We start from the raw sequence: 26,164 nt of genomic DNA on the forward strand, positions 1-26,164 counted from the left end.
TTATGTAGTAGATATGTTTAAACTTTTGCTTCTTCATGTTTCAAAAACACTGTGGTCATGTTTAGGTACCAAAACCACTTGGTCATGGTTAGGACAAGATCATGTTTTGGCTTAAAACACCCAGTTTTGGTGGCACAATCATGGCTGGAAATACTGTCGATGTCTCGATAATAAACAAGTGTTTTTGTTGGTCTCGAACAGTGGTCTGCTGCTGTCTGCAGCTTGGCAGCCATCTCCCCTACATGTCACTCCATAGCACCGTACAATGAGATTCTTAAGTGCAAAGAAATTAGTTTAACAGCCTGAGTTAAAATGTAAAGAGCACCATCCATCTCCCAGCCACAAAGTCAGCTCATATAGATGTAATCAGAAGAAATGATACCACCACACTACAGGTGAGAAAATGTTTGTATCAACACATTCTCACTCGTCACATGTCGATGTTAGCTCATGGACGCCCCCCAGGGTACCTTTCACATCCAGATACAACGTGAAAGGTACCCTTGGTGCGTTGGTTGATGACGTTCTGGGATGCCGTGTCAAGTTCTGCCTGTTACCTCGGTATCTTCAAAATACACTTCCGTCTTTCACAGGAAATGTAACATTTATATACAGTCTCTTTCAAAATAAACACACTACGTCAGTACAACAATGCAAATTGTCGGGTTTTTTTCCTCCAACGACTAACGCACATGGTTGGGTTTAGGCAACAAAAGCATGTGGTTAGGTTTTGGAAAAAAGAACAGGGTTTGGCTTTGTAATCTTATGGGACACAAACACCGCTCTCCCAGGTGAAAGTACTCCCACCCGCCCTACTCAGTTTTTTGCCACCTGAACTCGTTCTTGTCTTGCTGTGTTTCCCCCTGATGCCTCAGAGCGCCATTAAACTATGACAGTGATCAGCCGCGTATCATGGCAACATTAAAGGACGGCTTCTTTGGTCCATGTTTGACGCCAAGTCACTGCCCAAGCACTGGATTTTGACGACTTCGAACTCTTTATCTTTGTGGACCTTGATCATAGCAGTAGGAACAGAAGGTGTAGTTGGAGAAATGGCATCAGTGCTAACAGGAAAGAACTTAAGCTTCAGACTTTCTGTAAGAGTAAATGTATCAATCACACAATCGTATTACACCGTGCTTTGTGTATAAAAGAAGGCCCAAAAGCAACAAAATAGTATTGAAAACCATAATGTGTAATTGGGCATAGTGTACTCATTAGCATCACCCTCACACACTGAGATATGACCATATTCCCAACACTAAAACCATTGTAAAAAGGGATCAACTTCAAAGACAGACTAGTACGCAGTAGGTGCTCGGACTAAACCATTAAACGCACAATGACATGGACAGTTAGAGGGAAATAAGAAAACAAATACAGTACGAGTGAAATATGATGAGGCAGGGACAGATAGGACTTCGCCCAGCGGCAAACCCACAAAAGCTAGGTCAGGAGCCGTGTCCACTGGCAGGTGAGCTCATTGTGTGTAACAGTTGTCTGAGAGAGAGGGCAAACAAACAGACAGGTACAGACACTCTCAGAGCAGATATATTCAGCCGTGTACACACTCAGGCTGCAGACAGGTAGAGAGTGTTATGTTGCAGCGGGCAAGAGGCAAAACCGGACTGTTCCCAACTGTCGCCTCCTATTTTAACACAGTGGCACTAACGTTAAACGAGAGAGTGTTGGTCCTGAAGTGGACAAGAGTAAGGCCGCTCATGTACAGGTATAGGCTCGGAGTTTAGGAACACATGTGACCTACAGTATAATGCAGCAGTCAAGTCCAGCACAAACATTTCAAAATGACATGAGCTGAGAAAAAAAACAAAACACAGCCCTCACATCTCTTAGCAGCCTCATGTCTCCCCTGCTGTGATAAAACAGCAGGAGAAACATGGGAAAAGGGGGCAGCTGAATAAATTATCTGACATTTTCTGATTTCACCATTTGCAGGCTGGAAAGAAAACAGAGTAATAGCGTTAAATCCAATAAATACATCCAAACGCTGACCTTTAATTCTCTTCTAGCTATGCCTGTAGGATTTCAGATGATTTACAGGGATTTTCAGATTTGTGCTGTATTGTTTCTACATGTAACCTGGTGAAATGTATGACTCTTACAAATGCACTTTGAATAAATCCAATGTAAATACAGCTTAAAGTAATTTTACAGTATTTTAGCACTCAAGGCCTTTGCACACAAAATCTATTGTTGAAGACAAATCTTTACGCACAGAAACCTCGCACACTGAGTCTGAAGCATTTGATTGTTCTATTCACTGCAAAATTTGCAATACATGATAACATGGAAAGGCACATTTGCTCCCTTGCTTCTCTTACGGTGCCCGTGTCTTCCATTTAGCACTGCAGTTACCTGAGTTGTGAAATGATACTGTGTGGCTATTAGAGTTGGGCGATCTTGTCCATATCCTATCGTCCTATCGCCATCTAGTGAAATCGCCGATGAACAATGTCATCGCCTGGGGGGGGGGTCATTACGCGTCGCCGCTGAAACGTTCACTTATAGCCTCTCTTTGGTGTTTGAGCAGCTTTATAAAACTCTTGAACATGTAATGGCTCCTTAATTAGCAAGTTGACTTTACATAGACGGCATATCTTTTCAATTTCTCCTGACATTGTGTTGTTTGGTTTGTTCACCGCTCCGCGACATGCGCGTTAAGGCCCGAACATACTCGGGCGGAACGGATTCCGCGGAGGTCCGTGCAGACTCAAAGTGGACATCCGCAAGCCCTGTGCGCGCAAAGCTCAGATTTTACGACCGTGCGGACTCCGCTCCGCGCACCAGTGACTGCTCGGCATGTATTTTTCACATCGTGGGGATTTTTCACTGACATTTTTACAGGAAACTACAACGTGGAAGTGCGCTCGACTATGAAAGCCCGAATGACTGCGGACATTCCTCGCGGAGTCCACTCCGCTTATAGTAGCCCGAGTATGCTTGTGTCGAGCAGGCGGAGGCGTTGATCTTGTGCATTTCTGGATAGGCTGATGTTACCTTCTCTTTGTTGTAAAATATTTGAAGATGAACATTGCTTCATTATATTTGCAAGTCTTTGCAGATTTGTGTATTCCGCAGGTTGTGCCACATTTTCTTCTTGGTCAAACAGCTCTTTTGACAGAATGTGAAAAACAAAGAAAATCAATCCTGTTCTGATGTTCCTGTTGGTGCTTTACCACTTTAAATCACTGGGTCTGTTTGTTTTGGAGAGAAAGAGACCCAAGCAGATAATTCAACTCACAGTAAAAACCTTCTGAATGTCTAGATCAGAAAAAGGTGGGCACACATTAACTTATGAGAGAAAATAACTGAGAAAACAATAGCATGTTCTGGGCCAGCAGCCCATCTCCAAGATGCCAAACAGTGTTGGAGATACACTGATTTGTAATGTGAAACTGCTTTATCCAGTGTTTTTACCGGTTTTAATCACCTGCTCTGTTTGTTTTGGAGAGGAGAAGACCTATGTGGATAATTTGGCTCCTGATAAAAACATCTTGAACAGTAAACACTGAAGTAATTTTAGCTGGAAGAACTTTTAGCTAGTTGCAATCTGCAGTTCACCATTAGATGCCACCAAATTCCCCTAAATCTTACACACTTCATCTTTAAATATTGATACAGGCCCATCCCAAATCTGAACCGTCATGGCAATCTTGCCAATAGCTGTCGAGATATTTCACTAAAAACCGAAGATGTTAAGATCATTGTGGCGCTAGAGGAAAAGTCAGGAAACCACTGAGGTGTTAACGATTTATAATCCGGGAACTATGAATGTCTGTGCATAATATTGTGGCAATCAATCTGGTAGATGTTGGAATAATTCAGAGGATAAGTGAAACCTTTGACCTGCTGGTGGCACCAGTGAAAAAGTCAAAGTATCACTAAAGTTAGCGGCCTTCTTCCGCTGTCTGTACAAACTTTCATGATAATCCATCAACAAGTTGTTAATATATTTCCGTCTGACAACTGACTGAGAAAGCTGTCCTCTGTCTGCAGATAAAGCAGACAATGATTCAGTCCTTTAAAGTAGATTTTACACTGTGATCTATGCTCCAGTCCAATATAATGTCAATAGAATGAATTAGAAGATATTTATTACAAAGATATAGACAAGTAAACAAGAGGACTCTGCCAGTAGCCATCACAATGCCAGCTTATTGCTGATTCATTATCCAGACTTCATTGCAGATACTTGGCTCCGTTTATCATCAACTCACCCACATTAAGTTGCACTTGCTCAATCAGGGAAAGTTTGACTGGACCAAGTTGGAAACATACCCACTGAGAGTAAAAAACAACCATAATCCTCACATTTTCTACCACATTACAATCCTAATCACATTTAATACCTTAACACACTGCTGTACTGTACATGTTATTTACTGTTCAGCCATGCAAAACGATTACTGCTGAACAAATATCACTGTGTCATGGTCCGGTGTTCTGTCAACATGACGAGCTCTGTTTTGCATTGCGCCTGCACAACAAAGCAGCCTTCTGTACAACAGGGCTGTTTGTCAAAAATAGTCTGATTTGTATGAAAATCCCCCACAGTGAGGAAGACACGAAATCCCATGAAAGGGCCGCAGCTGCAACTTCAATCTTACTTTTTAATGCTCACTTTATTGTTGAAAACGGAGGCCTCCGGAAGGTCACAACCGCGTTAGCTTCCTTTTGAAGTCGGAGTATTGTGTAATCTCCATCTTTTTCTTCAGGACTTTTCACTGGCACTCAGTCAAAGTGTGTAAGCTCTGACAAAGACACAATGTCAAAAGTGTTTTAAGCAGTACAAGGGAGCACTGTGTATTAAAAATGAAGCCAGTCTCTGGAGTTGCTTGCTCTCAGTCAGATGTTTCATGCAAATACCAGTCAGTGTGCATCTCATCATCTCCGTTTTGACATTCAGAAATGTTTAATTAGTTTGTATCCTCTGTTAACCCTGATAGTGTAATCCCGTATAGTGTACTGTAAAGTTTTAAAATGTCACAAGGAATTTACAGTACATTATATTTTATTTACCTGAACTGTTGTATTTGAAACAGGCTTGTGTAAGAGATTGGCTTTTATTTCTAATTTATCCCATTGATCAAGTATACCTGGCGTCACGGTGGTGCAGTGGTTAGCATTGTCACCTTACAGCAAGAGGGTTCCTAGTTCGAACCAGCCCTTCTGTGCGGAGTTGGCATGTTCTCCCTGTTCACTCCAGCTTCCTCCCACAGTCAGACAGACATGCAGGTTAATTGGTGACTCTAAATGGCCGTAGGTGTGAATGTGAGTGTGAATGGTTGTCTGTCTCTATGTGTCAGCCCTGTGATAGTCTGGTGACCTGTCCAGGGTGTACCCCACCTCTCGCCCACTGTCAGCAGGGATAGGCTCCAGCCCCCATGCAACCCCTAACAGGATAAGCGGTTACAGAAAATGAATGATCTGATCTGAATAAGTATATCTTATTTCTGATCTGTTCCAACTGTTCCAACTCTTTGCAGTCGATGCTCTGCTGTTAATACAAACTTAAAACATTGTCCATGTTAACCTGTTACTTTGATTAATTCCCATATTACTAATTCTGCCACGTTTACTCACCAATCTGCTATTTTCTTCTCTAATAGATTGTTTTTCTCATTGACTAATCTAGTCACTTTACTTCCTGGTAGGCTTTTAATTTGAAACTAAACTGGTGTACTCACTCATTAATACCTGAGGTGCAGACTTATGGACCAAAACTACAAAATCGAAACATCTATAAATGGCAACTTTTATTGATTTGGACCTCGCTCAAAAACAAAACAAACACAGGAAACAGTAAAATAGAAATTAACTCAGAGCAACAGTTAGTGACCATGTTGTACTGATGGAAATAGCACTGTAAATGTACATTAGAAAGAATTTCTCCCATGTGAACTATAAGAGGACAATTAATTCCAGCATTTTATCCAGTCTCAATTAGAGAGCAGCCTTTATTTGTTTATGCTGGCCACCTCTCTGGGTAGCATTCATTTATTAAATACCTGCTTTTGTTTGAGAGTGGTAGTAGAGCTTAAAGGAATGGTTCGGTGGGGTTCTATGAGGTACTTCTCCAGAGTCATTGTATAACCAGCAGTAGATGTTTGGCACGGCCCCAGTTTGGGGAAGCAGCCAGGAGTACCCACATGGACAGCAAGTAATGCACTGCTGTGGATGGGGGTCATCAGCAAAATGTATTTCAGCCACTTAAAAAATCAAGCCGCCCCCCTCCACAGTACATTGCCTAGCTTCTGTGGCAGTTCACCTGCCTGCTTCTCCAAACTGGGGGCGTGTCAAGTGGCATCGTCTGTAGGTAATACACTGACCATATACCTTACACCAACCCTGCCTTTAAAGATCCAAACAATCCCATTAAGGTAGAATCTAAATCAACCTAATGTAGTATGATGGCACAGGAGAATACTTAATTTTCATCAGAATGCGATCTATTTTCAGAGCGTCATCACTGCTGTAGTTCCTACATATTGAAATAGATTTAATGTGTATTTTAAGACAATTTTCATTAAATTGAATGCCGTTTTCACCAACCTACGTCACATTGAAATGTATTTATTCAAGTATTGAAATGAAGGGATGATGAATGATGGTTGTGTGAAGGTCAGAAGGAAGAGCTAAGGATCATTGAATAGGGGATGAGTCAGAGGTCAGGTGAAGATGTTGAGGTGATGAGAGGCCTGGGGTCATCTGGAGTGACCCAGGAAGGTGATAATATTCAGGGGGGTGGCAACTTCTCGTTGATGGGATGTCTCATGGCTTCATCTTTTCCCCCTGTGGTTACTCCAATGAGAGAAAGAAGAGAGAAGCAGGAAAACGCGAGGCAAACAGGAGGGAAAAGGGTTGGGTAAACATGCTGTGGTGTTTTATATTAATCCTGAAAATATAAAGATTCAGCATATCTGTGATATAAAAAGTCATTTGAACAGGAGCCGTCAAAGACAGGATGATGTGTATTGTCTCTCTGCTTCGCTCCACCTCTCTGAGCTGGTCCTTATTCATCTTCAGCGAACACTGAGTGTCTGGTTGCTATGGCAGCTGCTCCCTCAGATGCTGGATGAAGCTGTGTTTTTATAGATGTAACTAATTTCGCTCGGGCAGCTTCCAAGATCATTAGAACACAGAAGAGCAGATCTAAAGTCTGCTTTGGTATTTCCGCTAAAGGTCAGTGGACGTACGATATGTTTTATTACAGGAGACAGATGAAATGTGAACAGAGTAGCTGTGTGTGATGTATGGGTTGGGTTCACACAATCAATATGGCTGAAGAATTCTGTATTGTGCTGAGTGGGATGGATTGGTGCTCCTGTGCAAAGCAACACAACACAGTGCTTCTCTTCCTGAGATGTCAGACTGAGACTTAGTCTGTATTTTTAAGGCATAATGATCGTAAATAAGCTACAAATTGGCCTTTACAGACAGGTGCTATTAGTTGGACTTTAGTTAAACCTTTTTGCAAGATTAAATGTTGCTTCATCAGGACTTTGAGTATCTCATGTTAGACAGAATCCAGATGAGTGTTTTAAACAGGTCTCGCATGGCTGAAAAGGGAATTACAACACAATTGTTTTGGATGGCAGATTGCTCTGAGTGCAGCACACGCTCACACACACCTTTAATCACTCAATTCAGGTTCATTTAAAGGTAAAGGGATTTTCCTGGCTTTTGAGAAGATATCAGGAAAGCTGCTATTATTCACACTGTCATATCCCAAATTACACCGCAGCTACGTTATAGGAGTCTTATTGCACTTCCATAAATTCTAAGGGCTCCCAAAAGACTGAACAAGGCCTCGATCAGAACATGGATTCTATAAAATAATGGACATAGCTACTGTGATGTCACCCATTGGTCTGCGGACTCCTGTTTTGAAGCCTCAAGTTTGGCATTTTGGTCATTACCATCTTGATTTTTTGGAGCCAAAAGCACATTTGGGCAAGAGGGTGGAGGAGCGAGATGGGGATCTGACTCATAGACAACCTTACAGACAATCTGTCACTCAAGCAGCCTTGCCCTTAAATATCCGTAACGTTAAGCCTTAGAAAATGTCAGTTGGTGACTAATACAAACTTCAGCCCCCACTACAGTTGTCATGAACAGGGAAATTAGCCATAGAGACCGAAACTTTTTTTGTACTAGGCTGTCAACATATTTATTTCTGCTATACAGTTGGGCATTTATTTACTCACCTCTGGAGCCAGCCTCAAGTGGCCATTCAAAGAACTGCCGTTTTTAGCACTTCTGCGTTGGCTTCATTTTCCAACACATTCTCACTCCAACCTCTTCACATATTAATGTTTGGTCATGGACTTTCCACGTCCAGATATGATGTGCAAGGTACCCTGGGTGCATTGGTTGTTGACGTTCTGGGACGCAAGTTCTGCCTGTTGCATGCATTGTCTTCTTTCAAAATACACTTCTGTTTTCACCGGAAATTTACAGTTTACATACAGTCTCTTTCAAAATAAAAGCACTATGTCGGTACAACAACGCAAATCGTTTCTTTTCCTTCAACAAGTAACGCACATGGTTTGGTTTAGGCAACAAAAGCACGTAGGTGGGGTTGGGAAAAAAGAACAGGGTTTGGCTTTAAAATCTTACAGGATGCGAACACCGCTTTCCTGGGTGAAAGTCGGTGTTTGTTGTCAGTTTCTGACATCAGAAGTCACTGCCTAATTGCGGGATTTCTCAGCTCCAGAGGTTGCTGCTTGGAGCAGTGCATTTTTATAACTGTTGTCAAATACTCGCTGATTTTGTGTTACTCACTGCATCACATTTTTGGTGAAGCTCCCTGAACGTCCCAAGTTGAACAAACTTCAACCCAGTGCCGAAAAAGTGTCCAATGTTACTGACATTTTTGTCCATTGTATAATCAGATGAATTGAGAGGTGGGCCTTCTTTGGTGGCGATGACAACAAGTAGTGGCATACATGGTTTGTGCAAAGCTAACATTAGCTCACTTCCAACATTGCCCTAGGCAAGCTAAAAGACAAATTGTTGCCTCAGCTATTTTCTAAAGTTTTACCACCTTAATTAGGCTTTATGATTGACAGCAGATTGTCAAACTGTCCCTGACTCATCCTAAAATAAGCCTCAACCGACAATCATCCAGATGAAGCTCCTGGACCTGCTTGTGGTGCTGCCTGTTTTCTCATCTTTCTTAGGGTCTCATGTACCCACACAGATCTCAGTTTTCCTGTGATTAACTTGCTATTTGGGACAGTGTCTCACCCCCAATAAAAGCCAGAGCCTGTCCATTTTCAAACAGATTTTAAGGTACAGATCTGTGAGTTTACCTGACTAGAAAACAGCAGTAAAGCTGGGGGGAGTGGTGTTTGCTCTAAAAAAAGAACAGCTGCAACAACCTGCAAAACATGCTCTCTCCGATCAGGGCCTAAGAGTGGTTTTCAGTTATTCCAAGGACATGTATCACTTCCATCAAACTCCAAAAACTCTAGATCCTATACATATGCAACTTGATGGCATCTATTTGTTTGGGTGTTTTTGTAGAGAGTGATGTAAAGGATTTTTCCAAACTGAGATAACCCTCGTGGCACTACTTGGGTTTTTTTTTTTTCAGATCTGAAAAGCTCCTCCAGAGCCACATAATTGTATATACTGTTTTCATTAGCTGAGTAGTAAAGCTTTGATTCTCTGCTCGAGCCCGATTGGGCCTGACGTGACCCACTGAGTTCAGGCCAGGCTATTATATCTTAACATTCCCTCAGGCTTGAATATGGGTCAGATTCTTGCCAGTGTACAGTGTTTATGTTGTTGTTGTTGTTTTTTAAATGAGATTGGCAGTTCTCGTGCATAGATGGCAGAAATTAGATTGGACCGAATCAAGAGATAAAGAGAGAGAAATGGGGGAACTGCGATCAAAAGATTGGGAAAGTGACGGAACAACAGAGCAGTGTAGTGGAGAACTTGGGGAGTGAGATAGAGGGCATGTGAGAGAAGGATGTAAAATGAAAGGCAAAAGAGAAAGAGGGAGGCTGCAAGATGATTTGGTTGGCAATATTTGCTTCTGTTTCCCTAGAGATGTGCGTCATGTGCAGCAGAGATCAGTGATTATCATCTAGAAGACAAGAGGAAGTGGTGCAATTTAGTTTAAAATCCGGCTCAGGCCCAAACTGCTGCCATGGTTTGGGATCGGGTCAGGCAAACTGTGCGGGTTCATGTAGGGGTGGGCCTGATTTTTTGGGCCCAATCAAAGCTCCGCTGAATGGTGCTAATCATGAGTAACTGACTTTTATGTATTAAATCAGTGGAGCAGTTTTCATGTTGTTAATGCTATTGATTCAACATTCACAGGAGAAATGCTGACAAGCACAGTACATTGCTAGTTAGTGGTAAGTGGTGCAGCCACTCTAGTCAGCAGTCCAACTGAGTCAATAACTGGCATGGACCTATGTGAGCTGATCAGGCTGCTTCCAAGGCTCCACACAGAGTCGCTCCTCGCTCCATCCCTTCAGCTACTGCTGAAACATTCTAAAGACAACAAAAGGAAGAGCTGAAAGGAGGATTGGGACATTGGGGGCGCTGTACAACGGTTGCATATTGGGCCTTTAGTATAGAGAACATTCATCAGACCCTGTTCTTGTAAAAACCTACATCCTCCATCCACAGCCGTCAGAAAGCCTCCAGGAAACAGGTCAGTGAACAAAGCGAGAGACGGAGAAGGAGAGAGGGGAGACAGAGAGAAAGAGGATGGGAAACGGGAGGAGGGGGAGTCAGAAGTTGATAAGAACTGAGCTGTACTGTTCTTCTCGAGACCAGCTGCCGGAAGCTTGGATGCAGTCAAAAACACCTCCCAGTGCGCCTCGCTGGCCCACAGTGACACCTCCCAGAAGTCTCCCTATCGGCCACTCAAGAGCGTGACCGAGAGCTGTCACCCAGGCAACAGCCTGCAGTGCTGAAATGCACATGCTCACACTAATGACAGATTTTCATAGTAACTAGATTTTCAGAAGTTTGTTTTGTCATATTGAAAATCTGAGATTATAAAACCCTTTCACACGTTAACTGAGAAATATCTCGAAACAAGTGGAGCTGTGGAGCAGGAATGTCTCTTATTTGGCTCATTTCAGAAAAAATGACATTTAAAGCCTCAACACTTATGAAATGAGGTGTCGAGGTGGATATTTTCTGCAGTGAGCAGAGGGAACATGGCTGAAATATGTTACCCTGGCAACAGTCTACAGAGGGAATGAAACCGGATCATGTTGTTATGGGCTGCAGACAAAGCTCTTAGAAGTTATGAAACACTGCCTACGCCACATAAATTTGATAGTTTATTGATACATATTTTGCTTGCCGTAAGTGCTGCCCGTCCCAAACGGTCTTTTATAATCCTTTAACCTAAAGAAATCCTTTGGGAAATGTGTGAACAGGAATACTGCTCAGGGCCAAACTGTGTTTTAATTGAGATGAGAATAGGAGATGAAAGTCAAAATTGTCCTTGTGTCAGAGCCTTAAGTCAGACACGTCTCTGTCTGTTTTATATTTCTGAAGTTTAGTGATAAGAAGCAAATACTTAAGAAAGAAAAAGCCTGATATTACAAGAGGACGACAGCAATGGTTTTGGTTTTTGAGTTGAGTTGTCCTCACTTCACCTACAGCAGTGCAACACAGGCGGACTCGGAAAGGCCTTAAAAGTGTTGAGATCACCCAGAGGAGCCAAAACATAATGTTTTTTTAAGTGCTTGGGAGCGGTCTGCTGAACATGGTGAAGTAGAGACATAAAAATTGAATTCCTATAAGGAAAGTCTGGCAATTATAGTGATTGTATTTACAATTCACAATAGTTATGATGATGACAGAGTTCTCGTGGACATACTAAAGGTCCAGTGTAGGATTTAGGGGGAAAATTGGCAGAAAGGAATCATCTTGTTTTTGTAACCTTAGAATGAGACGTTGGTATTTACATAGGGAGCGGGTCATCATCTACAGAGTCCACAATATTTCCACAGTAGCCCAGAACGGACCAACCAAACAGTGGCTTTAGATCGGGCCATTCATGTTTTCACATTGGCCATGGTAGTTACGAGCCACTCTGCAACTAGTGGCATTGGAAAAACACAGCTTTTATGACGCGAAACTGCTGTGTTCAATGTTATCACTGATTTAAATCACCAGTTTTGGAGAGGAAAAGACTGCTGTGGTTAATTTGGCTCTTGGTAAAAACCTCCTGAACGTTTGGATCTTAAGTTATAGAGACAAAAGAGACAAAAGCGCATTAGCAAGTGTTGGACTAGTGGCCCATTTGCAATGAGCCAAACAGCATCAAAGAAACACTGATCTGTAACATCAAACTGTTTTATTCACTGTTTTGACAGTTGTAATCACCTGGTCCATTTGGCTGCCAGTGAAAACCTCCTGAACAGTGAACACTGAAGGAATCCTTAGCAGGAGTTCAAGGTTGGCAGGTGGGAGAAGTTTCAGCAAGTTGCAATCTGAAATCTTTACCGCTAGATGTCACTAAATCCTACACAATGTTCCTTTAATTAGTGAACTCTGAGAGTTGTTGGAGGGCAGAGTTTGTTACCTTTGGAGAGAGCCAGACTAGCTATTTTCCCCATTGTCCAGGTCTTTATGCTGAGCTAAGCTAGCCAGCCACTGGCTGAAGCTACGTACTTCATGTACAAACATGACAGTGGTATCAAACTTGTCATCTAATTCTCTGCAAGACAGTGAAAATGTCTATTTCCCAAAATGTCAAACCTGGAGCAGATTTTGCAGTATTAATGAATTCAATTAAATTTCAATTCAATTTTATTTATAAAGCCCAAAGTCACAAATAACAATTTGCCTAATAGGGTTTTACAGCATAAGACATCTCTCTGTCCTTGGACCCTCACAGCAGATTAGCAGTAAGATTTGCAGATAAGTTTAATATATAGATGTAATCAGCCTTATGTGTTACGGTTCTGCTCTGCGTCCAGAGGCCTCCAGACTTAATGTTAAAGACTATCTGTCTTTGTTTTCAGGTGTTGTAGTATCATGAGGATTTTGTTTTCTAGGTTTTTGGTTTTTCGCTGTTGCATTCATTCAGTTTCCTGTTTTGTTTTGTCATACTTACCTTATGTGTCATGTCTGGTTTTGTGCAATTTCCCGCCTTAGTGATCATCCCCGATTTCTTCCACTTGTCTAATCTAATGATGTATTGCCAAGTTGTCAGTTTATCTGCGTTGGTCACTTGTGATCCTGGTTGAATTCCCTCCCTGTGGTCTGTGATCTTTAACATGTTTGTTCTCAGTTCAGTTTGATGTGTTTTTTTATGTTGTCCTTTGTTTTACCTCAGCCTGCTCCCTCAGTTTTGTTGCCTGCCTGTTTTTATCTTTTGCAATCAGCTCTCTTAATAACATTAAGCTCGCCTTTAGTTTCTTAAGCCTGGTGTTATGCATTTGGGTCCTCTACTGGAACCGTGAGCCCTAACATTATGTTTCCTGCAAAACTATTTGCTGATGACAGTGTCTTGTACGTGACTATGATTTTTATTAGACAAGGTTGCCTCTAGTATTTTGAGGCAACCTTGTAATCTTCTCTTATATTTTGGTCACTTATGGATGATGACATAGCCCATCAAAAACAAACAACAGCAATGCAATCATAAAAATAAAACATTTTCATTTAGTATCAAAGGCAGAAGTAGCATCCTGCAAAAACCCTGAGGAAGAAGTCTGGAGATGCTGGTTGAGTATAGAAAGCATATGACGTTGAGGCTGGGGACTGTGGTTTTAATCCTGCTTCTTATCAACAGTTGACATATTGCTTTCTTGAATCCTGAGAATAATTTTTCCATAGCAGTTTTAGTTGCCTGTACCATACCTCAAACATCAGGAGGCAGTTTAGAAATCCCTCAAAAGCTGTTTTTAGATCAGTCATAAGGGTCGTTATGGAGAGCACTGATAAACAACCTAGTTGTCCTAGTTTTTGGAGATGTACAAGGTCAGAATCAAGCTGTGCAGCAGCTATATCAGTGACAAATGTGCTCAGATTGCTCTCACGGAAAAGGGTGGTGGCTTGAAGCCGCCTCGCCAACTGGTGACGGATCAGTTTTACATAAAAGCCCCAAAGCCCAGAGGCCTTTTCTCTGTGGTGAGAACAGGAGTGTTGGAGAGGGTGAGATATCTAACAGTCAGTTCTGTTAGCTGTGACTGGGCTGCTGATGATCATCACCACCACAGTGACGTGGTCTGCGTGTGTGAGTGTTAAACTGATTCATCATTTTGGGCCTCTGTTGGTCTTCCATTAAATATCAGATAGTGTTGTCCTCTGCTGATTTAATGAATATCTCAATGATAAAAACCTACTGCAAAGCCTGTAAGTAAACCTTTTAATACTCATTTTATTTTTTCTCAGTTATTTGGACTAGTGTATGCTTAAGTTTCCTGTAACGCAAATGTGTAAAAGCCTAAATATGGTATGACACTAATCACATTTCAACCTACTTAAAATGTTAATCACATAATGGCTTCACAATCACGTCCATTTTGACCAGTCATCAAAAAAAGTGAAGTTGCAAAAAAAGGAGCACAATTAAAAATGATTGTTAAAGACCCAAGTGCCAGTATCCGTCATCCTCTCATAAGGTCTCTGCTTAATTTGGATGTTTTATTATCAGTTAATTTATGCAAGTTTAATCTTTGATCAGTGACAGAGCAGTAATGTAAACAGTGGTGGAGTGGTGGAGATGCCTTCAGTGCCACGGCGGTGAAAATGAGGTCAGCTAATTGGGACGGCTAAATATATTTCACAGGGTGCACCTTCTCCTTGGAAGGTGAAGCACAGAGCCGGAGTCACTGCTGCGACAAATTTAACATGCTGCTGATAATGAGGTGATTAGGACCTTCTGATGACCACTGGGTGTCTGATGAGTGCTTATACATCTGTGGTATAAATAATGTACAGGAACTGCGGGAACAAATCATGAAGTTGTTACGCAGAAATAAGAATATTTTCTGGCCATTAATCTTACCCCAACTTTAGATAGGTTAACACTAAACTAACAAAACTGCAAATTATCTATGTTGTTTACTGTTTAATGCTGCAGTGCTGTCTACACTGAGCATATACTGTACCTCTGTGGCAGATTTAATTGAAGTCAGTGATTTAAAAACCTTTTCCTTCAGTATTACTTTGGAGGGATGCATTGTACTTTTACTATTGTCCACCTAATAACTTAATTAAGAATTTATTTTACTCAATAAAAAAACATACCATTATCCTGAATAAATAATCATAAAATTAGAAAATGAATGAATAAACTAATTAATGAATAAGTAAAATGCACAGTGAGTTTCCACAGGACTTTAAAAGGGAGTACGGCCATTTTTTAAAATTCATACATGTTTTTCTAGTGGTCAGACTGTCCAAAAATATTAGCAAAACATGAACAACTCTCTCCCAAATCCAAAAACTAGAGTGTTAGCTTAAATTTTTGATGTTATCAAGTATAAAGTCTGGAGCTGCTCCACAGGCAATAAATGGTGAAAGATGTTCTTGATGCCACTGAGAGCAACCTGGGGAATGTTCTGAGTTTGTGGGAACATTTCTGTTTCAGGACTGAGAACATTACAATATAATAAAGCTTATTCTGGTATATATGTATTTATATAACAGCAAACTATTTTGTCCACAAAATCAGACTCCCATTCATTGTGTATGGACTAGCTCCAGACTTAAGACCCCATGACAAAACAAGTTTGAGAGTAGCTAATGTTCACAAATGTTGATTCAACTTACCTAGACCATGGAAATGACATATTGGAATTGTTTATTAAAGTGATGTTCCCCTGTAAACTTAACTATGGGACTAGTTGACTATCCCCGCTAAAGTAAGAGCAGTCACTTTTGCAAATCTTTTGATACATTATAAGCTCATTATGTTGGATTTTGAAAGTTTAAATTTTGCCTTTAAAGCTGCATCTCATAAACCAGTCAAAGTGAAATACAACTTTAGCAAATTCAGCAATCTTACTGATTAGTTATAGGCAGTCCAAAAACTTCTTAACAGCAACGTGATTTCTTTCCTTTTAATCAGACGTGCCAAAAACTGAAGTTCACTCAATGGCCACTTGAGGCACAGACCATCATGTTAAAATGTCCAACTTTGCAGCAGAAAAATAAATATGTTTACAGTTTTGATCTCTATAGCTAAACATAATTATTTGAACTTATTTTATTTTGATTTATTTACTTGTTTATTAGACAAGAACAAATGCATAATACAACGTAACATATGGAGCGACGCCTGCGAGCTAGTTCAGGCAGTCAACTCGAGCTGCACTGATTCATACACACGTCATATGTCACTCCTCATATGTCATCTACAAACACACCCTCCAAATTTGGCAGTCTATTTAAGCTGCAAAATCTTCCCAGCCCTCCCTTTGCATTGTCTATGCTGCTGCTCTGCAGTACCGCCCCTCGCTCTCTCAGCCCCACCTCCACCCCAGCATTCACCTGCAGGCTCCGGCTAGGGGGAAAAGCTGCTGTATCAGGCATGTTGGTCTGAAGACTGGGAGGAAACAGAAACCCAGCCCCTTACTTAAAAGTTTCAGATCTCAAATAAGTTTTGATAAAGAAGTAATTTTCTTTGCAAATATTCCAATGCAGAAAGTGCCGATGCACAGTCATCTGTCTTCTATCCACGCGTTTAGAGAGCCATTTTTTAATAGCACATTTTTAATTACATTTTAAAAGCTGCTGAATAAATCTGAGACATACAGTAATGATCGTCTGCCCTGCTCTTGTTCTACATATACATCTTCCTCTCAGGAATACACCTCATGTTTCACATTATCCTCATTAAAAGGCTCATTTCCTTCGACATCACTGGTTCACACATGAAAGAATCAAAAACTTACAAGAGGAATCTTGACACCAACCAGCTCACTCTCCCACAACTAAACACAGACAAACCAGACATACATGCACAAATGTACATAGAGTGTATTATACTATCCACTATTGTCTGTAAGTACAATGTCAGGATTACAAGCCCCCAAGTCGACAGAGTGTTTATCTTACTTGAACATTCCCAGATTAAGTGAGAACTGCATTTTTAAATATCTTTTTGAACAAATAGATAGAGAGGCAAAACTGGGAGCGTACCACAGCTTACAGACCCAGCAGTGAGCAATAATAAGATTTGTTTCAACATTTGCTGGTGGTGACTAATTAGGGTGACCTCATCAACACTAGGAAAAAAAGATTTACCCAGCCACTTCTTTTTTCTGCAGGACTTCTGAGGTTAAATACTCCCTGGTTTTATTGAAAAGCGGTCAAATGTGACAGAGGCTTAATGGCTTTTTCCACAATCCTCACTGTTTCTAAACGTTACTGTTTGTGGCCGGCTTTTCCTCCTTAATTAAACATTTCTTAGTTCCTTATTCAGGAGGCACACGTAGATGTTTTGCCCAATAAAAGCCACTTGCTCTTCCTTCTTTTACTGTCACATTCCAGAAAAATCCTCTGTGAACAGTCTCTGCATTGAGAAATGGGTAGTGCATGGCTTCTGGATGTGAAATATCATTCTTGGTAATAAAGTAACATGTTGTCAAACTGTTCGCTCTGGCATAAGCTGCAGCACAGTCATGGGGAAATCCAGTCTCTAAGCATGAGCTCAGAGAGTTTTAATCCTGGGCAAACTCAGCAAGCTCACCAGCAAGAGAGTGCCAGCAAAGAAAGCCTTAGAAACATGACAATGGACGGACGTGACACAGGGACAGAACGAAACTCTACAGCTCTATTAGCTTCAGGGGAAGAGGGGGCAGTGAGGGGTGCTGGTGTGTATTAATACTGTTCTGTGATGCCATGATAAGATAGGATGTGTTTCTTTTCTTCTAAGGACTCAACACAAAATGTGACAACTTACAAAGACATGGAATCTATTTCATCAGCTACAGTGAAAATAATTAATAAAGGGGTTGGAAGGCTGGAGAATAAAGGACGATGAGGAGACCCTTGTAAAACAAAGGATATGCATGTATTATATTCTCCTGGTGAGAGCTGGCACCCACTTTGAATAAATAGATGTTAGTGGGGGTCATCAGCTTTATAGATATAGTATACTACAGGAATGTAAAACATGACAAATAAAGTTACATATACATTAAATAACAGAAAACAAGATAGTAAAATTATATTAAAGAACAAATTATTCATTGACAAGAGAGAAAGAAAATTAAAAAAAAACTAAATGAATAAACAAGATACACAGGTTCCACCTATGTCTGTAACAGCCGTATTTGTTGCAATGTGGCAACGTTTATGAGCTGGCTTTCTCATTAGTAGGTGAAGGGAATGGTGGATGCCATAATACCTTGGCGAGACAGCTGCCAAGCTGCAGACCACAGTTTGAGACAAACAACAAACTGGTTGTTCATTAGTGAGACATGGCAGAGTTTCCAGTGGCAGTTCTACCCAGAAACATAGATGTTTTTTAGTGAGTCGCCACTGCATTTCCAGCTGTTTTTTGTTTTTTTTTGCAACCCATTACTGCATTTCTAGAGGCATTTCTGCCTCCAACTGTGGGTGTTCTTTAAGCAACCTGTCACTGTGTTTCCATCAGCCTTTCCGCATCCCAACATGGATGTTTTCGGCAACCTGTTGCTACATTTCCAGCGGCGTTTCTACCTACAAATGTCGCTGTTTTTTTAAGCAAGTCATCATGTTCTCAGCCCCACTTCTGCCCCCAAACATTGGTAATTTTTAGTGACCTGTTGCTCCGTTTCCATCAGCATTTGTGCCTCCAAACATGGCTTTTTTAGCAACCTGTTGCTATTTTTTTTTAAAAAAACAAGTCAGTACTGAGTTTCCAGCTCCATTTCTGTCCCCAGACATGAGTGCTTTAAGCCCTAACAGCATCTTTTCGTAACCATTACCAAGTGGTTTTTGTGTCTACACCTTGTTAACTGCAGTGTTATTGTAAAGAAACTTAAAGTTTTGTCAATGGCTGTTTAATAAGGTGATAACAGCATTCTGAATATGCTAGTTGGTGTTATCTATAATGCTGATAACCACTATTGACACGTTTTTAATAGAGTAATAACACTTGAAAAGTGTACACCGGGTATAGAGTTTCTTCACCGGTCAACAGCTTTGTCTGGACAGAGCATCATTAAGTATCACTAGTATTCTCATCTTTTACATTTCAAAAAGAAAATCTTTATTTCTAAGATCAGAAAATGGGTGACAACCAGAAAAGAAAATAACAATTTTTTTTTCAATAACTAGTCTTCTTAATTTGTTTTCCCTAACAAGAGGATGTAATTTACTGTTTATTAATATAGTTAGCCTTTCCTGCAACATGAAACATGAAATCTGTCTGAAAATAAATTAAATGAACTGATATAAACCGGTGAAAGTCCCTATAGTCTTACACAGTCAGTGGTGGAGGAAGTACTTGAATAATTTACTTGAGTAAAACTTGCACTGTACTATACTATAATGCAAATAGTTCCGTACTATCAGTACTATAATGCAGAGGTACAATACAGTATTATCAGCATCACATACCAAACTATGGGGGGTGAATGGCTCCTCTCTGATATATTAATTTCTTTTTGATACATTAATGTGTAAGCAGGAGTTTACTTTTGTTTAGCATTGGTTGAATTAAATCTAAATAATTTCTTTACTGTTCCGTAGTTAAACCTATAACAATATATCCTATTTTGAAAGTACAGTAAATAATTTATGTGTAAAATTATAATCTGCAAGGTAACTATTAACTATAACTGTAACATAAATGTAGCTGAGGGAATGTTTATAAATTAATATAGACTGGATGGGAGGTCTTAATGTGCGTTTAATTATACATGTACATAACTGCACAACACGTGCATATTTAGAATGATCCCAGGGATGACCACAGCAACTAAATAAAGAGCAATCACCATCAATTAACAGTAACCATCCCATCTTACCTCTACATAGCATACAAGAAAAAAAGTGTTCTGGTTGGTTTAAGTTACAAAATGATTATAGAAATTACAATAAATGGAAATTTAACAGGGGCTGACCTCATGTTCCCTTCCTTACTCAGTTTTTTACAGCAGATTTGGAGGCAAATCTGTCCTAAAACTATACAAATTTAATTCCTTGTTCTCATTTGTTTCAGGCTTTGTTCAGTCCGGTCAGCTGTCACCCATGAACAGAGTGCACTGACTTGTTAAACGTTTAACTTAACTTCTCCTTTGAGAAATGCTTCATCGTCTTCACCGAATTGTACAGAATCATTTTCCAATTAGATTGCGACAGTTAACGGACGGCAGACACACTTTGGGTTCTATTAGCTCCCAGTTAGAGAAAAGCGAAATTAGATTAGTGAGGTCAGATCTCTCTGCGGCCGCATCACCGGCCACTGTCATCTGCTAAAAAGATTAGGAACGGTGCCACAGACTGATGGAGGTGATCGGACTGCCGTTAACGGCTTGTCTCGGACGACTGCAATGAACATTTAATTGCTCAAGTTGACGGATCTCTAAAGATTTTGGCAGCACGCTGATATTGGCAGCGGATGAAAGCTGGCCTCGCCCCTGTTTATTTTGGCCCATTCTTGATGAATCTGCATGTTTTGGGACTCTGGAGGTAAAAGACAGCAGCAGTTGAAGTAGCCTTGAGGGAATACTTTACCCCTCAAAAGATCATAAGTATATCAATTACTCACCCTGGATTTGTGAAGAGAGGGTTGTCTTGCAAGCCTCCGGTATACGAAGGATCCAAAAATAGAGAAAATTCTTGATGAAATAAAGTCATAGGGGTCCACAACAACAAACTCTCACACCACTTGCGCAGTATAATCAATTAATCAGTATAATCAAACTCTGTACTTTCCAAACACACAGCTCTCTCTGACGGGGATCTGAACTGAAAGTGAACTCATCTATACTCTCATCATAGCCAAACTCGACTGACAAAAACAGGAAGTGAACACTGGAGCTTCTGACCTACCGCTGCCTCGATCAGTTTGTTTTTTTTGTGCTATTGTATGACTTTTGTGTTTTAAAGGGTAAAACAAGTAACAGTCAACCATACACACTCCAAAATAATTGATGTGACCATCATGACATCACTCATTAGTTTGTGGCCTTGAGTTTGGCATTTTGATTGTAGCCATCTTGTTTTTTTTTTTGTTTTGTTTTTTGGAGCCAGAAGTGACCATATTGGACAAGAGCATGGACGTAACCAAAATACTAGCTGCTAGCTTGGTTAACATAATGCATTTACAGTAAAATCTATGGGTCACTGTGACAATGCAAATGCTAATGCTAATATTTGCTTGCCAAAACAGGCTGTAAACCATTAAAACAACGTGTACTTACCAGAAAAACTGATCATCCAACTCCTTAAAGGATGTTTTAGTACAACCAAACGCTTACAAGACTTTTCAAGGTGACCAAAACATTACAGTTGTCTTTCATGATGTGAAAACACAATGGAATAGCGATAGCTAAGCCTACGCCTATACACTAAATCTGGGGTAACGCCATAGTTATGTTACCTAATCTAGTGATGGGCAAAGCAGTTCTTTAGATGTTACTGAATCACTACAATCAGTTCGTTAAAAAGATTCGTTCAAAAGAGTCGTTCACCTGACTGCCCTGACTGTGTACTGCGTAGTCCGACTCAGTCTCTCTCCGTTGCTGCTGCTGCATCTGCCTTGCACAAGTGAGTCTCATTACTGGCCAGCCTAATGTTTTAAGTTTGTTTATCTGGAAACTAAGCAATAACAATGGGGAGGTGTGTGATTGTGTTCATGTGGCTTGACTCCTGGCTACATTCGCTGTTAGCTTGGAGAAAACAGTCCCTATGAAAGTGTATCGCCGAGAAGAAATGATGTGAATCACTCAGGAATCAAGGTTACGTCGTTCACTGAGTGATTTGTTCACCGAGTGATTTGCCATGCGGTAAGCAGTCCCTCCCTGCACCCTGGCTGCCTTGCGACTCGCGAGTGATTCATCGTACGCAGTTCCACTCCCGGCCTGCATGCTCGCTGCTGAGCTCAACTGAATTGAGAAATGAACGAATCAGTTCCAGAAGTGATTCAGTTCAGTACGTTAACTCAACAGATTTGTTCTTTTGAACGATTCGTTCGTGAACGACACAACACTAACCTAATTAACACTGTCCCTTGTTAATGGATGGCACCCACCTGCCACTGAAAGCAGCTTTTAATATGCATAACTTTAAGCCTTTATGAAATGTAAGCGGGTGAATTATATATAAATTCATCCCCCGTACAGGTGTCATGAATGAGGAAATTAGCAAAAGAGACCAAAACTGTTTTTTGTACCAGGCTGTAAGCATGTTTATTTCTGCTGCATGGGGGTCAACAGCTTTTTGACTAGCTTTTGGAGCCACCCTCAAGTGGTCATTTGAGGAACTGCAGTTTGTGGCACTTACACATTGGCTGTATTTTCCAGCCTCAGAGATGACTGCTTGAAGATAACTCTTTACATTTGACATGTCTATACACACACAGGCTTGCATATATGACTTTTGTGACTTTGCATGGCCATCCAAACCTTTGCAGTGCTCTGTCAGCCATCTACTGCACAATTGTCAATGCAGAAAATAAGTTGGATTTTTTTTACTTCAGAAACCATGGGTGCCCAAAATAACTCCTCCAACTTCACAACTCTGTTGGAGACAGAATGAATTGGTTTTACTTTAATTTAAGTTCTTCGTGGTCCAAGTGAGTCTGTCTTGCTCAGCTGGGACAAAGTTTGAGAATAGACGAAGACCGAACACTGCAGCCTGCTTGATTCATTCGCCAGAGACAAATTTTAATGAGCTGCTATTAATTTCGACCCACACTTCACTAATGAAGCTGCTCAGTGCTTAACAGTACAAGAAAGTGGCTGTAAAGAGTGCTCACTGTGTGTATGTGTGTGAAACATTAAAGCAAGGAACTGAGTAAACCTTATGCCCACTCTTAACATAAAGGTTGAAGACCAAAGCTTTTAAGTGAATCTTATGTGAATGTATGTGGATAACATTTCCCCATTCCAGTGTTGCAGCATGTTTCAGTTGATCAGTGACAGCAGCCACAGCCAGTACAGAAGTGGCAGAATGCCAACAGCGAGCTAGCTAATACATAATATAGACTCCAGTTCCCTTTGTCAGCAAGGCATTCCAGTTATATTGTGGAAAAGGAAATGACTCATTGGATTAATTACATTGGAGGACACATATGTTCAAGTCAATAAGCCTGATTAACTTACATTAGATCAATACACATTTACAAGCAACATGCCGATCTGCTGACCCTGGTACAATGTTTGAGAAACAGCCGGCAACCTCAGGATTACTTAGGCGTTCAGTATTCATGTTTATCGTCAGTGCACAGTGCCCTTTTCTGGTCTGTGCATAATGAATGTTGTATGCTGCTGTATGTACCTGAGCATGGGCCATGAATTATGGAACAAAGGTGATTTTGCAGAGTCAACAAGATGAGGGCGTAATACAAATAATCTGATGCAAGCACACAGGGTCTTTATAAATGCTGGTTGCTAAAGGATCGTAAAAAAGGTGATCCTTTAGGTCTAATAGCATCCAAAGAAGATGTATTAAGTATCGTATATAGTCGACCATGGACACATATACTGCACTGTGCACTGTAGCGTATCTGCCCTGCCGCTTATTCTCATAGGTGATGCTTGAATGGTTTCATGCTTGAGCAGAAATCAAACAGAAGACAGCACAATTACAGCATATCATGTTACAGCACAGATGGACATCCCATATGAAGAATTGATGTGCAGTTTTGGTGAATGCTTGACATACTCAACACTGCTTATTCCCACTGTATCAAAAAATCATAGGGCACCTCATAAAAGTTTCACACAGTGACTGGCGTACGGTGGATCTTCTACTATTGGATATAAGCACTCCCCCGGCAGAGCTTATGGAATGCTATCCATTAATCAGCCAAAAGAGAAACAGAAAGAGTCAACCCCTACTAGTTGTGTGTAGCCCTAATGTGCACTAAAGGATTGTAATAAATGGGAGTTATGGCAGAGAGCTGTGAAAGCATTACAAATAAATGTCAGAAGAGTTTGTTTCAAAAAGAAAAAATGTAATATTTCCTTTTTCGCCCAGTGGACATCAAGATTCAGCAGTAAGCAACACACCTTGACAAACTTCTTTCCTCTGCTTCAGTCTGTTCACAGTTCTCAAGAGGAGTGTACGCCATTTTCGGATTCTACGACAAGAAGTCTGTCAACACCATCACATCCTTCTGCGGGACGCTCCATGTCTCCTTCATCACGCCCAGCTTCCCTCTAGATGGGAACCAGCAGTTTATCATCCAGATGCGACCTGATATCAAGGGGCCCCTCCTCAGCCTTATCGAGTACTACAAGTGGGACAAGTTTGCCTACCTGTACGACAGTGATCGAGGTAAGACATGGACACCAATGTTATTTCTAGCTGGACTGAAAATGACATGTTTTTCATTTTAACATGTCGGCCATTACACTTTACTTAACCCTCTGAGACCCTCTGGACTACCGTCAATGTCAGCTGACATTGCTGTTTTTTAAAGGACTGAGGCACGCTCATTTCCTAAGCTAGCTCAAAGGTAGTGGTATCATGTAAAACTAGGAAACCTAAGGAATCTATTGGTACCATCTTTGTTTGTCCCCAAAGTGGCCATTTCATTTTAGTGAGATCGTATTTTCAAACTTGGCCTCACTGTTTAGCATGACCTATTGTGACCTCTAGGATAATTGCAGCCTCATTAAACTTTACAACCACAACCTATACACTGCAGGCATTCAGAGGATATATGGCTTTCATAGGTATATTGACAAAAAGGGGGTGTCTCAGCAGTTTCCGTCACCATTACGAAATGTCAGTTTTTGATACTAAATCACAGCATGGATTTTTCTGTTATGTTTCTCAATGTCGTGGTGTCTTGATGTGGTATTTTTGGGAATGGGAATGAGTGGTCAAAAATGCTTATATTTAGCACCAAATCTCTGTAACAAACGGTACCAACCTTATGAGACATAACTGAGCATAGGAATAGTTATCATATGCTTCCATTATAATGTATACACTCTTATACTTGGCAAATTTAAATGGGAGCCTCACCAAAAACAATGTTTATTACAGATGTATGACTAGAAAAACCTGAGACACATTTCTGAATCAATCTGCAGGTAGCCAACTATCTGATGATGTATACCACTTCTATGTGGCGTATACTGTTGACCTGCTGTCGCCCCCTAAAGATCCCCTGTCCGCCAAAAAAAGGGCAAAAATGGGTCTATAATGGGTCTCAGAGGGTTAAACAATGTGATTACATCTCTTTCAAAAGAAGGGGCAATGGGGTTGACCTCATGCAATCTAAGCTGCTTCTTTCAGCACAAACACCACTTACACAAAAAACACTCTGCATGAAACTCAGCACAGGTAAATCCAGGTTGAGGGCATTTTGGTTCCTGACAAAGAGCTTGTCACATACAATCAGCTATAGCACCTTGTGTGTTTGAGAGTCTGTTTTAGGTAATATCAAGGGGAGGGGAGGCAGTCAGAGTCATCTTTGGCATACCGTGAAGATGATGTGCCCTGCAGTTGTGGACTTCCACACTTGTCCCACATAGAGGTGTGATATGTTGGCATTATGTGGTTATGATATGAACACTAGAGAGGTTGCATTTGGCTTCACAGCTAAAACTTGTCTGTATGCAGTTATGCAGACAGTTAGTTGTTGGACATCATGCAGTATTACCAAAAGAGAATCTTTAAATGCAAACTAGAAATGGCCTGGGCCTCTTCTGATAGGTTGATTTGGACTCAGACAACAGAGTGGCTCTTACCAAGAGTTTGCATTGAAAACAGGAACTGTCATTGCTTTCCTAAAATATTATTTTTATTATTATAATTTACATACAGTATATAAAGATGCATTCTCTGATTTTATAGTTGCACTCAGTAGCAGCAACAGAAAAAAGACAACAAAAGGCAACGGCTTTTGAATCTGGGAAGCAGCAGATGAAATTTTAAAGCAGTGGTAAATTACAAATTTGGAATGGTTTTGAGATTTTTCACATTCGTGGTTGTAAAAACCAGTTTTAGTATAACAACAAATCATTTTTTAGAGGGACTA

The 26,164-nt window shown here is 40.7% G+C and overlaps 1 protein-coding gene across 4 annotated transcripts in view; it reads left to right on the top strand.

The window, feature by feature from the left end:
• The window catches only part of gria2b (glutamate receptor, ionotropic, AMPA 2b), an 84,131-nt gene that overhangs the window by 17,739 nt on the left and 40,228 nt on the right, over nt 1-26,164 (top strand). For all 4 annotated transcript variants that reach the window (XM_050042469.1, XM_050042470.1, XM_050042471.1 and 1 more), the window contains exon 3: nt 24,211-24,450. In XM_050042469.1, coding sequence (XP_049898426.1) covers nt 24,211-24,450 — 240 coding nt within the window. The remainder of the gene's footprint in view (nt 1-24,210; nt 24,451-26,164) is intronic.

This window comes from Epinephelus moara, chromosome 4, assembly GCF_006386435.1.
Source record: "Epinephelus moara isolate mb chromosome 4, YSFRI_EMoa_1.0, whole genome shotgun sequence".
NCBI classification, from domain to species: domain Eukaryota; kingdom Metazoa; phylum Chordata; class Actinopteri; order Perciformes; family Serranidae; genus Epinephelus; species Epinephelus moara.